The 14,207-nt window shown below is 41.9% G+C and overlaps 1 protein-coding gene across 3 annotated transcripts in view; it reads left to right on the top strand.

Annotated features, from left to right (window-relative positions):
* TNS1 (tensin 1) overlaps window positions 1-14,207 on the top strand; it is a 1,287,061-nt gene that overhangs the window by 1,213,540 nt on the left and 59,314 nt on the right. For all 3 annotated transcript variants that reach the window (XR_015308332.1, XM_086954487.1, XM_086954486.1), the window contains one exon: window positions 1,758-1,853. Coding sequence is in view for 2 of the 3 variants with exons in the window: in XM_086954487.1 (XP_086810613.1) it covers window positions 1,758-1,853 (96 nt within the window). In the remaining variant the exon portion in view is untranslated. The remainder of the gene's footprint in view (window positions 1-1,757; window positions 1,854-14,207) is intronic.

Consider the following 14,207-nt stretch of genomic DNA (forward strand, 5'->3'; position numbering starts at 1 on the left):
AGTGGGTGTTCACTGCACGTGTCCGCGTCTCTTGGTTGCCCTTTGCAGTGTCCACCCACTGCCCGCTCTCTGGACTTTTCTGCACGCTGACGGCGTGAATGTGTGGACTGCGAAGATGTGGTAAGATGCTGAGCCAGCGCTGCAAGAGGGTTGGACTTGAGGTCTCCAAATAAAAAGCACCGACTCAAAAATGACTGAGGGGCTTGGTTTTTTAGAGAGAAGCAAACTGGCTGTAGAAAAATGGGGTGACATCTGCTCCTCGCAGTAGCTCTCAATGTCTCTTTAAGACAGAGATCCTTGGGTCGCAAAGCCATCACCACAGCTAACAATGAGACCACGGAAGAGGGCGTGAGGTCCTGTCTCATGACTTGGCAAGATCTCATTGAATAGGGGATGTTTAACCTAGACATTAGTCTTCCTTTATGAAACAGGCACTACCCCCAATTTAAGGAAGACAAAGGGAGTGGTGCTGCCAGGCTGATTACCTGCTCCTGTCCCTCCTCTGTTTGAGCCAACCTGCTTGAGCGGGACAGGACCACTTTATCCCTCACAGTTCAGTAGGGTCTCTGAATCACCATCATGAGTCCTAATCCCAAAACTCTTTCTCCTTGGCCAGTAGACCAGATGATCACAATCGTAAACATTATCAGGACCACACAGGCAAATGATGTGGTCTGATAAAAAAACAGGAGTCTACGGTAGAATTATATCCCAGTAGACCAATAGAGCGGTAAACAACGAATATTGAATAGTTGCTACATTGCACTTCCAAGTAACCTTACATATTGGTCCCAGCAGGAAACTTTGGGCCTGATTTACAGTTTAGTGGACAGATTAGATGGATATTCCGTCCGCTGTATAACAAGAGCCATAGCATATAATGGACCTGTAATACAGTGGTTGAGATATTTGACATGTTTGTGACCCAGTTACCCATCCACCAAGCTCTAAATCTAGCACTTTGTTCCTTCCTCACTGATGTATAGTGACAATAATGGGACATTATGCCAATACATAACACTCCAAAATGAGTTAATACATAACTAATATTTAAAAATGGCAATAGCTCTTTGTAAAGAGAATAAGCTTGCTCTATCTGTCATATTATCAATTCCTATAATGTTCATTTTCTGTTCATGTGGTCCAACAGATTAGCTGTGAAACATTCTATAACATTTCAATTAAACTTTAGTAGATTCCACAAAGTCATGTTTGTAGTGGATCTGAAGATCGGGTGTCGATATGCGCTATAAAGAAAGCAGTTGATTCTCTTTTAAAAATATTGGGATGGAAACTAAATGTGCTACACAATATTGAAGAGAGAAGACTATTTTAGGACCCACTGTCCAAACAGTGATATTTTTACAGAGCCTTCGTTCTAACTGGCTCAGAAATGGAAGGGAATTGATCTCTCTAGCAGTAGTTTGATGACAAGGCCTTGTAAAAGTCAATCTTATCTTTGTTTATCTTTGGCATTTACTTCCTTCCTTATCTTCTCTCATTTGTCTGCTGTTTCCAATCCTCTCAAGCACTTTCCTCCCTATGTCCTTGCTCTCACTTCTCTATACAGTATATTGCATCTTTTGTTGTATGCCGATCAACATCCTCAGAGTTCTTTTATCTCTTGAGAGAATTCTTTTTGTACCAAAACTTTTCTATGGTCAATTTGACCTGTTCTATTTTTAAGTTAATGTCCATAGGTGTCCTAGGGAGAGGTTTGTTTTGGAATCTAAAACTCTTTTTTCTTCCCTTACTAGCAGTGCGCTCTCCCCCGGGCCTGGCTAAAACGCCTCTGTCAGCGCTGGGTCTCAAGCCCCATAACCCAGCAGATATTCATCTTCATCAAACAGGAGGTGAGTAGTCAGTTGTGGGGCTGGCTTCTGGGCACTATGGAAGTTCAACACCAAATAAATGTCAATCTCACTTCTTGAAGAATACAGAACTTTTTGGCAGCGTCTTCTGTCATTCCGTTTTCTAGTGGACATTTGACTTTCTCCAGTGCCAGTTTCTTTATAATTGTCATCTTTCTTCCTGTCAGTGTCACACATTCTTCACAAATTCTTCACTTTGCCTTCTGAAGACTTGTCTTATACAATGTCTTTGCACCTGTCTTCTGTCAATTTTCAGTTTGAAATATTTCCATATTATTGTCCATGTCTGTTCTTCAGTGTTACAACTTCACTTCAACTTGTTCCTATCATCCTCCAGTTTCAAATTTGCACCTTCATCTTTCCCACTCAGTTCTTCAGTGTTACAACTTCACCGCACCTTTCTTCTGCCTAGCCTTCATTTTGAAATATTCTCTTTTAACTATACCTCTATCCTTCAATTTTACAACTTCTTCTACAACCTTCTTCTGCCTGTCCTTTAATTTCACAAACCCTTCCACTTTTCTTCTGAAGACTCGCCTGTCTGTGCTGTTTGTCTTCAGATATTATGACTCTACTGTCCCAATGTGGTTCTTCTATATGTACTATGTTATTGTATACAATTATGTACATTGATGTACATATATAAACGCTAAAGGTGTAGGTTGTCGGATGATGAAATTCAAAGTATTTCAGTAACAGCCAGGCTTGAACTTTAATGTGACTTTCTTGTGCAAAGAACAATTTGAAATTACTGTACTGTACTGAGTAATACATCCCAAAAAGTCAACTCCATGTATATTATCATACTACAAAGAATTAGTATGTAAAAGTACCTTGTAACATGCTTACGTGGAGTATAAAATGGTTACAAATTGTCAAAAAATTGTAGAAGGGAGTGGTTAAAAAAGCTGTTCATAAGGTGCTGACGGAACTGGTTAAGAGTCATTTAGGATCTCGAAGGAACTAGTTAAAAGCTGTCATGGAGTTTAAAACTTGGCATGGAGTATAGAAAAACTTTTTATATGTTGTCATAGGGTTCTGAAGTGACAGAATAAAGTTATCATGAGGACCCAACAGAAATGGTTAAATGTTGGTGTTGCCTGGTTTATATAGCATTAAAGTTACCGATCGAAGTTACCAGAGGCTGTAAATTGAACTGGTGTAAAGATGTCATATACCGTAAAAGTAACTGCATGAAGATGTTAGGGGATGTAGAACATACTGACTAAACTATGTCTTAGTCAAGTCAAGTCAAGGCAATTTTTATTGTATAAAATTATTAAAAATTATTACAAAATGCATTTAGATCATCATAGGATATGGCAAATATTGGCAAATAGAACTGTTTGTCAAATGACAAAGTAAATGTCATATATTTCAGTTTGGTGGTGTTATTCCAAGTTCAGCTTTCTGCAAGAGAGATTGGGCTTTCATCATATATTTGACCCCCCTGCAGGCCAACATAGGACATGATCCATCTAGCCATCGAATTACAGCTTGCCTACAAGTCCGAATGTTCAATTTGTTAAAAATGTTCTTTAAAAGCCGTCTCCTCAAGTCCTTAAGCGCCGGGCACACACATAGTAAGTGTGTTAATTTTTCATTTTGGTATCCACATAAACGACAATAGGGGTCGGTGTGACAATTTTTCCAGGATGGTAACAAATCCTTTGAGAACTGTAGACCTAGTCGATGTTTTATGTATCTTTGTTTTAGGGAACTATTAAAGTGGCTTTCTAGGTAGGTCTCTGGTTTTATCCCGGAATATGAATTTATCACGGTCCACCCGTGTCGTCTTTTTGCAGTATTTATTTTGTCTTCCAGGTAGGATTCCCATTTGACCGCGTTGTTTGCAATGGTGTAAAGATGTCATATACCATAAAAGTAACTGCATGAAGATGTTAGGGGATGTAGAACATACTGACTAAACTATGTCTTAGAGTTCAGGAGAAACTGTTTCATTGTTGATTTTGCTTATAAAAGTTACTGAAGTTGCAACAAATTATATAAGGAACTGGTTAAACGTTGTGCTAAATAGTAATAAAGTGTTATGAAGTTGTCATAGGCACGAGAGTTACTGGTTGAACAGTGTCATACTGTTTATACAGAAAGTCATCAAATTGCATTGGCATAGGGAGCAAAAGCAGTGTTGTATTATGTACATTACTACATTGTGTTGTCTGACTCCTTGCACGGTTTGAAGCTCCTGTTGCACGAGTATAGTGCATTCACAACCTGGGAGCTTGTACTGTTGCCATGTGGTGCAAAGAACTGATTCCAAAGAAGAACAAGCCATCTTAGACACTGGATAAAAGTTGACAAAAGGTCTGAATAAATAAGTGTGTTATTTTGTGTAAAAGCAACTGGTTAAAGATTGTAATGCAATATACAAAAGGTGGGATATATTTGTTTGAGTGCAGATAGAGCACGTTGCTTTGGAGAGATAAAATACAATGACCTAAATGAAGATCAGGCCTGCACGTTACCTTTTTGTCCTTCAGTATTTCATCAGTTTCCAGCCATGTGTTGACACAGGAGCTGGAAACACTTCTTGAGTTGTGCTCAAACACCCGCCCTGCCCTGGGACACAGCCACGGAATCTTGAACTGATGATACCCATCAGTTTTCATATTCATTGAGCTGGCACGAGACCACATTCCAATGCAAAAGTCAAGTGGAATTGGTAGGTTGGGTAACTGTGCAGTCTTCTGCAGAGCAGATGTGATATGAGGTTATATAGGATTTTATGAGACATCCTCAGCCTCTGGGGCTCTACCCTTCTTATCAGGTGGAACTGTTGAACGCACTGAAATTGAGTACTGACCCCATTTAATTTCCCCAAATTATGACTGCAGTTGACATGTAGCCAAGTGCAAAAGTTATGGCTAGACGCATGGCAAAGATGCCAATGATTTTCTTTTAACACCCTTTGGAAGGTGGACTATTAGTATTTTTGTCCATATATGTTTACATTAGGGAATATTGTGAACATTTTTATCCTATAGCTTTAAATGTGTCTTTACGCTTCTCGTGAAGTGAAACCTCGTTTTCGTTTGGGTCTATCCATATCGGTAGATGGACTTATAATGGTCAGATTCGTCTCTACACATATCCGACTGAAGCCATATTGGTTTCACTTTATTTCTTTGGGGGTATTTTTTAAATATGATCCTAGCCCTACAGGATAACAGACCATTGCACACTGCAATGAGCATATCTAGTCAACAGATGAGAGTATAGAGTCATGCAGGTGTATTTACAATGCGAGCAGAGGAGACGGCGGTCACACAATACATTCAGTAATAGATTTGCCCGTCCTGTTGAAACATGTAGTCCCATAGGTTGTGTTTTAATGAGGGCCTATGCCTCCCTTTGCTAGCACCAGCAGAAGTAGTGGGTTTATTATTGCAGAGCCTTCCCTAACCTTTATCCGCATCGCTGCAGCGGTAATTTTTGCGCTACGCGGCTTTTTTCAAAAAGCCGCGTTAGATGACAAGCTCAGCTCATCATCCGCACACACCCCCCGTGGCTGATGACGAGCTGAGCTCGTCATCAGCATCGAAGGGGTTATTATTATTATTATTATCATAGATTTGTAGAGCTCGTGGCTGCCCTAAGGCTTCCCAGCGCTAAGAGACTGCTAGTTGGGGGGGGCTATGGAGGACTTAGAGATATTGTTTGAACAGCCATGTTTTTATTTCTTTGCGGAACTGCGATTCTTTGTCCATCATTCGAAGCTCACGTGGCAGTGAGTCCCAGAGTTTGGGGACTTGGTGGGAACAAGATCTTCCTCTCCACCTCTCCCTTGAAACCCTAGAGGGTTTCAATAATCCTTCTGAGTTGGATCTCAGGTGCCTTTTAGGAGTCTAGGGAGATAATAGACTCATCATATTCCAAGGGCCTCTATTGTATCGAGCTTCGTGCGTCCTGATTAGCACTTTCAAATTTGGTTCTCGCCTCCACGGGGAGCCAGTGTAGTCCTTTTAGGTGTGTTTTCACCGACTCCCGAGCGGGGACATTGCACAGTAGTCTTGCTGTTGCGTTCTGGGCTACCTGAATTCTGTGGGTCACATATTTCGGGGTCCCCAGGAATAGTGGATTTCCATAATCCAGCCCTGACGTGACTAGAGAGTGGACTACCGTCTTCCTGTGCTGCATAGGATTCGATCTAGGATTTTTCTGAGACTTCTTCTTGGTTGAAGGGAAGATTTCAGTGCGCCGGCACCAGAAAGACATTATCTGAATAACATAACATGTGTATTTGTAAAGCGCACGTTCACCCAGTGGCATCTTAGCGCTGAATAACAGATGTTTATTGTTACCCAACTCAATGGTACTCATTTTATCGACCTCAGATGGTTGAAAGGCTGAGTGGAGCTGCTGGGATGCCAACCTGTGACCATGAGGTCGAACACAGTCCCCTACAGTGGACGCATTAGCACACTGAGCCATCAGACCCGGCTAATAGAGAATAACCAGATCTCCTTGGATTCCTTAGTTTAGACCTTTCCCAGATACTGACACTAAGAACATCCCCTTCATCATTACAGGAATATTTCTAAATGCGAAAACAGATATTGATAACAATGTTGGTGAATTACTGTTGTGCAGAAATACCTTCTTACCCCACACCTTTAACTTTCTCTGTTTTGAAACCTGTTTAGGTAAGTTCAGTTGCAACGCCCAAACAATCTTTTTGTTATGATGAATTCCTACTGACAGATTTCTGTCTGAATTCCAATCAGCATTTGGGGTCAAAGAGGGTGCTCCTCTCTGTGGTGCCAAAAGGAGGGTCATCACATTCCATGTTCAGGCATGGTGTGCGGGTTCCCGTGTTGGGTCTTGTTCATTATCGGAATTGATAAAAAAAATTCTCTGCTAGCTAAGGGCCATATTATCAAGAAAGGGCGGTACATTATCGCCGCTTTTATCGGCAGGAAACTGCCGCTAAAAGGAGCGGCGATAATGGGCTTGATATTATGCCCTTGTGAATTCCCATAGAAGCCCAAGTTGTGGTGTTAAACTGGGCTTCTATGGGAATTCACATGGGCATATTATCAAGCTCATTATCGTCACTTTAGCGGCAGTTTCCTGACGATAAAAGCGGCGATAATGTATCGCCCTTTCTTGATAATATGGCCCTAAGATCGGTCGACCCCACCCGATATTTTCAGGAGAACAATCAATATCTCAAACGATTTTTCTACACTGCTCACAGCCAGTTATACACAGACATTCCCACCTCTGTGTCAACTCAGGTGTGCATGCTCAATATATTGCATAAGGCTGACATGTTCATAATCTTGTTTTAAAGTCGTCTTAGTAACTTCTAAAAAAAGCATTGACCTCAGGCTGGGATTGATTGTGGAAATTGCAGCTCCTGTTTTATTGCCAATTACTCTTCCACAGAATGTCAACAGTACATTTTATTTTGATTTGATTTGGGTTTTTCACATGTGTCACATTTCCACCCTTTTGCAGCACTGATGATATGGAACTTAGAATGAGAGAATGACACTGACTTACCACCAAGCACTTCCAGTCTACACATTTACTACTTACCCTACCACACACATGGTCTACTGTCTCCCCCTGTAAACTTTATTTGTTGGTGATATTGGCCTTCTGTTTGTTAAAATGGAAATCTTTTCTGAAATAATGGACTCTGCTGCCCTCATCCAGAAGCCTCTCCATGGACAAGTATGTTGCTCTGGAACTCCCCGTCGTAAGTCATGACCGCTAATTCCAGGAGTACTTTGAAAGATGCTCGTCTCCTGTGCTGTGTTTATTCCCTCTCCCCATCTGAATCCTGTCCTTGGCTGGTGTTTAGACATTCATGGCCCTGCATACCGCAGATTCCAAAGTATGAGAAACTAACTTTGCCTTTTATGAGCAGGAATATAGACACAGCTGAACTGTTGTGTCAATGATTCTGAGGATTCATGATAAACAAACCCCTCCAATGGAGGAAGGGACTGATTAACAATCAACAAACCCAACTAAAACCATGACATATCTGCCTTATGGTGAAGTTACTGCCCGCTGAGAGATAATCATTTCCTCAGGGTAAAGGTCAGATTTTGTAACACATGAATGAGATTGAATGAATTAATGCCAGATTTGAAAAAGGAGAAAGACGTGAGCAGGTGGATGTCTATATTCATAAAATATGAGGTTTGTGAGATCTTCAGGGGATATATGATAGACTATGGGGTCTATTAGTATAGCGGGCAGATCTCCACCGGCTTTATGGCGGTGGCGATCCGCCCGCCATTTCTAACCGTCCGCCTTTCATTTCCCCCCCACCATATTATGATGGCGGGGAGGACCCCGGTGGACGAAAAGACTGTCCGCCGGTTTTCCTCCCACCGACGAGTCGATCGGGCAGAAAAGGTGCTGAATATGGTGGTGGTGTCTTCAAGACATGAAAAGGCATGCGGTGTCTGCATGTGGGGGCCTGTTGCAGGCTCCCGTTGTGGTGTGGGGGGTGCACATGGGGAGTATCAATGGTACCCCCTTTATTTGCACGCACAACATGGCAGGCAACACGGCGGTGCCTGCACAACTTGCCTTTTTTACATTGCAGCGGGTGCTGCTGAAAGCACCGCCAGCCGCAATGTAAAAAATGTGGGATGCGCCCACCAGTGTTTCGGGCGCATCCTAATCTGCATCATGGGACCACCGCATCGTAATAGACCCCTAAATCGGCCTGGTCTGCTTCATAGTCTTTACTCTATAAGATGAAACACATTCTGCCTCTGGCTTCCATTGTCTACTTCCTGAAATCACTTCCTGTTAAGTACCTTCCATCACTATAAAAATGGTCTCCCATGCCTGATTGACTTTTTAACCAAACTCCACCGGCCATTTCCTACTGATGTGATGCTCTTGCTGTGGCATTGACAGTTCAGTGGCATCAGGATAAATATTGATGTATTATAAGGTGAATGGTGTCTGGAGGACCTGAATGTTACTAGCATTGCTCGGTTGTGTCTTTTGTGTTGGTCAGTGGAGTAAGATACTGTGTCGATCTACAATTCCCTGACATCAGATCCACTTACTGACACATTTGCTATATATGCATGTTGTGCTGCATCACTTTTTATTGATATGTCCTCATAGTGGAAAAGGTGTGGCGCAACGGTCAGGGCGGCTGACTCGGGAGCACCGGGACTCACGGTTCGATCGCCGGCGGCTAATTAGCCCAGCACCATGTGACTCTGGACAATAGCCCGCTTAATTTTCCCAACACCCCCCAGTGCCTTGACACCCTTAGGGGTAATTATTTACGCTTTACAATTATCCACATTTATTTTTAGTATAACCAAGCATTACATACTTAAATCTATCAGTTGTTGTTCTCCACTTTGTCCTGTCGCTACTCATCAGGACCAGGCATGCGTGGGTCATATTGGTGACATGACTCCAAAGTTTAGGACTAGCCACGGAAGAAGACCATAGATGTTCATCAATTGTAACTTTTTCAAAGAGAACAAACATATTTCTCAGTGGCCTAGAAGTACTGCTGTTTGTTATTCTGTAGTGTAGAGATCTGGCCTGAAGCCCATTGTGGAGTGTACTCTAGTTACCGCCACTTACAAAAGAGCTGCCTTTGACCCCTGGTGATAGTTTGACTGTACCTTAGTAGGGCACATTCTGTTGGATTGCATCATGCTTGTTTACAATTCTTCACATTCTGTTTGAATTATGGAGAGGAGGATTCTCTGAAATACTTTCTGCATCTGTTTTTCTCTGCTGTGCCTCTCCTTTATCTCTTGGCTGAATGTCTCTATGTGGAAGTGGACAAAACATTTCACAAGAAATCTTTCTTCATCACTTGAAAATGTAAACTTATTAGCCAGTTTTATTACTGTTCTCACAAACATTTTCATCTAAGAAGAAAACAACATGTCAAAGCAATACTTCAACACAGAAGATCTTTTTAAAACATCACAACTTGCAATCTGATTGCCAGACTTTGTTGACTATTTTTTAGGCTAATTTTAGAAACCAGTATGCATTGCGTCTCCTCCCTCAGAGAAACGTTTTGAACTAATAGTTTGAAAAGGGACATTTGTTTTTTTCGTGCATGAATTTAATTTATTGGAAGGGTTTTCGTTAAATATTCTCACTGAATACTGTAGTACCATGAAGATCTCAAAATTATTTTTCCAATATAAAAATAGCCCTCCACCTATCCATATTGTGTTTCCCCATTATTCTGCCTTAAGGCTGTGTCTAAGACAAACTCATATCTTTTTCTGTTTTTGGTTCTTTAAGCCTTACATATGATTTAGACTTGTCTGTGGGTATGAACCATGAACAGTGTATGTTTAAGGCAATTAGATCTAACTGTCAATCTCTTCTCCCTCATTTCCCTCTTACGCTCTTTGCCATCTCTCCACCCTTTCACGACATGTTTCATTTCCTTTCCTCCTATCTCTTTCTTCCCCTCAGATATAGACAGGGATACGGTAGTGGAACCTGTTGAAGGTAAGTTGTTCTTTTTTTAGGTTGATATACTTAGCTTCTCTAGACCCAGAACAACCACCAGAGGTTGGTTTCTTCTCTACTGAACAGTTAGACCTTTGCTTCTGTTCATCTTTATTATTTTTGGTTGCTGTACTGAGGTGAATTTTCGGGATATACACTTGAAGTCTAACCGTACACAAATAATTGATCACAAATTAACTGGCAAAACATTTTAATCTGACGTGCTGTTTGTAAAACAAGGCTTAAAATAGACATTAGTGATTTTCAGTGATTAACAAGGGTGTGTGCAAAATTCTGACTATTTTCTACAATACATTTTGTTAAGTTTTCCTTCAAACTTGGCAAGCTGTGGAAAATTAGCAAAGGTTGCTGAGTTTAAATTGTGAGAACAGAATCTTACATAATTAACTTCTGCAGAAAAGCGTACAACGTCACCCCCACTTGTAATATGAGAATTCAACATATGCACGACTTTGCGACCATAGCAAAGTTTGAAAACTATATGGGGAAAATTGTCATTTTAATGTAATGTAATTTATTTTGTAAAGCGCGCAATTACCTGAGATGTCTTAGTGCTGGCTAGCTGAAAAAAGCACCTCCTACTAGTGACAAGGTCAGCATGACATGAACATCTACTGGGTCCATCTGACACACATGGGTGTGATTGGGATAACAAGATGACGTTTGCTGCCCACCCTGTTGGAGGTTTTGCGTCATCTTAGTTGTCATTTCGACATTGCTTTGACGTATGTTGGTGTTTTGGGTTTTCCTCGAACCCACTCCAACCCTCTCTACATTCTGTTCGTTCTGCTAATACTGCTGCCTTTCCAATGCTTGTTATTGGCAATCCTTCTGCGCCATTTATCTAGTCTTTGAGAAAGGGGGTGTAGTCTTATTTGTGTGCTGAGTGTTCTCTCCATCCTAAACTGGAACACTCACATAAAAATATACATGTCCCTCACCTTTACTCTGTGCTTCTTTGCTTCTCTCACCTTCCACCCGAGAACCCTTGTTCATGTTTTTGGGACTCTACAGAAGAGGGAAGGGTCTTCATGGCTCCTGGCTAGCCTTACCTGGCGGCCACACTAGCCCCTTCTATTGCTCCATGTCTTTTAGGCCTTCCCGAATCACACCAATTTCTTCCTGGATCTCTGAAGGTGATCATGTCTGGAATCAGCACGTGCTGCCTCCTAGACCTTCACACGAGGCCTTGGGGGTGGCGGGGGGTCTGTCTGTCGCCCTTTTGTGTTGAGAATAAGCAGACCCTGGGTGCAGAAGTTCAGCCACATACATATGACACAATCTAGTCCAAAAGTCAGAGGAGAGAAACGCAGCTGGAGGAAGTGTCAGAACCAGGAGAGACTGGAAATATCCGAAGGCCCTTGAGAACACACACCTGCGGATATTGATGGCAAACATCCCAGAATTTCTGTAAATCTGGTTTTTAGAAGCATCGGGGGTCAAGCTCTCGCTCAAATGCATTGTGTTAGTTCCTTCTTTGGAGTAATTAGTTAAAAATACACCTAATCTTGAAATGAAACTCAGCACTTGACCTGGACAGAGATTACGATTCCAAGAGTGTTGTGTGCAAGTGGCTACACATCAAAGGGTGGATAGCAAGATTTTATGAGGGAATGAGCACAAAATGACGACTTGGCAAGAATCCGTGAGTATTTAGTGGGAGCAGCGGAGTTTGAGATTAAAGAAGGCGAGGAAGAAGAGAAGTGTTTAAAGATCTTTCCCGAAGGTCAGTAGTAGTGAGGGGCCACTGTGTTATGGCAGAAGTTCATTCCAGAGTGAGGAGTGTAGGGTCTCATTGTAGTGGATTTGTTCCCAGAAGTATTTATTGCGAGCGGCAGTGTTTGAGACAGTGTTTGAGGTCTCCACTTTAGTATTCTCAAAAATAGACTACGGGAACGCCCTCTTCTTAAACACTCAGAAGCGCGTCTTAACAAAGCTACAGTCTATTCAGACTGCGGCTGCAAGGATTCTTCTTGATATCCCCCGCCGCCAGCCTACCACTCCCGCCATTCGTCACCTTCACTGGCTGAGAGTAGAGAGCCAAATTAAATTTAAGGCCCTCTGTATTGCCTATAAGGCAGTGCATGGCGTCGGACCCAGGTTTCTCACAGAAGCCTTTCAGCTGTATACCCCCAAGAGGCAACTTAGATCTGCTAATACCTGTCTCCTTTCAGTACCGCGCACGAGAACTGCCACCTGGGGAGATAGGCGCTTTCTGGTGGCTACTCCGAAACTTTGGAATCTGTTGCCACTGGCGATTAAAACTGCCCCTAACCTGATGAGTTTCCGCAGGCTCTTAAAAACGTGGTTGTTTAACCAGTAAATTGATGTCTGACAACCAATAAATTGATGACTGATCTCTATTAGCTCTTCATGCGCCGAGACACCCCAGGGTATTCGTATGCGCGATAAAAATCTCGAAAATAAATAAATAAGAAGTGTTTTCAGATCTTCTCTGAGTGGTAGTCAGGGTACTCTCTGTAGTATGGCAAACGATCATGCCAGAGGTAGGAGTGTAGGGTCTGATTGTAGTGGAGTTTCTTTTTTTTCTTCTTTTTTTTTAGAGGTGATATTCATTTTTTTGGTCTTCCCTTCAATACTGGTAAAATAATGTAGGAAATCTAATGTTTGGTTACTGTAGAACATAGTTATTCATTTGGGGGTACATTGTATCTTTGTAGAGGGGTGTGAAGTTGCAAAGGTCTTACTGAACAAACTTTATAGCAAGAAAAATACCTATCGCCCCAAATATAGTCTGGATGACGGAGCTCATTCAGTTATTCACCCCTGAAAGTAGTCTGAAAGGGAAGAGGTTTCAGTTTTCCTTTTTTCTCAAAGTGCAGTACATTTGAAAGCTATGATCTCTAGGCTTGCCTACTATATTTCTGTTTAAATTATTAAATGTCATTGGTTCAGTGGCTTCACAGGCTTAATGATATGTTTTCTCTCTCCCACCCATGGAAGTGACATTAAGCTGCAGTACTACCTTGAAACATGAAACTTAATTTCCTTGATTTATTAAATGTAATAACTGGAGTACCTTTGAAATTCGTATTGTTTTACTTCATATTTCAACATATTGGGAGCTATACTTATACGGATTTGAGCTTTTGATACTGCAATGGATAGTTGCCATTGACAACCATGGTTGAAACCTGATGCTCTTGTTCTTTCGCTTTCTCCAAATCTCATTGCAATATATCCTGTGTGTCTCCCTGTGGTAATCTATAAAGATTACTATACAGTGGCGGCTCCTCCTCTAAGGCAGAGGAGCGCCGCCCCACTGCTCACTGAGTGCGCAATTAAAAATGGAATTATAAAATTATAAAAACTTACTGTTATTATAATTTTATTTAAATGTACTGGCTCTGTTGTTTGGTGGGGCAGGGCTGGGTTGTTTATAGGATGGGGAAAGAGTGGCGGCACCCTCCTAAGTGTGCATAAATGTTTGACTGGCCCTGTGGAGCCAGTCAAACATTCATGTGCACTTTGCATGGTCTAGACCCAGGCTGCAATACAGCCTGCATGGAGAACATGCCCAGGCTCCCTTTCCCTGCCTGAGCGCCGAACCACAGTGCTCAGACCAATCACAATGCTGCATTGTAGCGTTGTGAGTGTCTCAGGGGAACCTGGATGCTTCCTGCTTCCACAGAAGGCAGGTCGAATCCAGGTAAGTAGGTTTTTTAAAATATATTTTTAATTCCCTATCCCCTCCCTCTGCTCCTTCCTCCCCCACCCCTGTTGCCTGTTTGGTAGCAGCCGCTACTGTTGCTATATATGAATTGATATAACAAGAGAGCATAATTTTTATGTTGAGAATGC

This window comes from Lissotriton vulgaris, chromosome 2_1, assembly GCF_964263255.1.
Source record: "Lissotriton vulgaris chromosome 2_1, aLisVul1.2, whole genome shotgun sequence".
In the NCBI taxonomy this organism is placed as follows: domain Eukaryota; kingdom Metazoa; phylum Chordata; class Amphibia; order Caudata; family Salamandridae; genus Lissotriton; species Lissotriton vulgaris.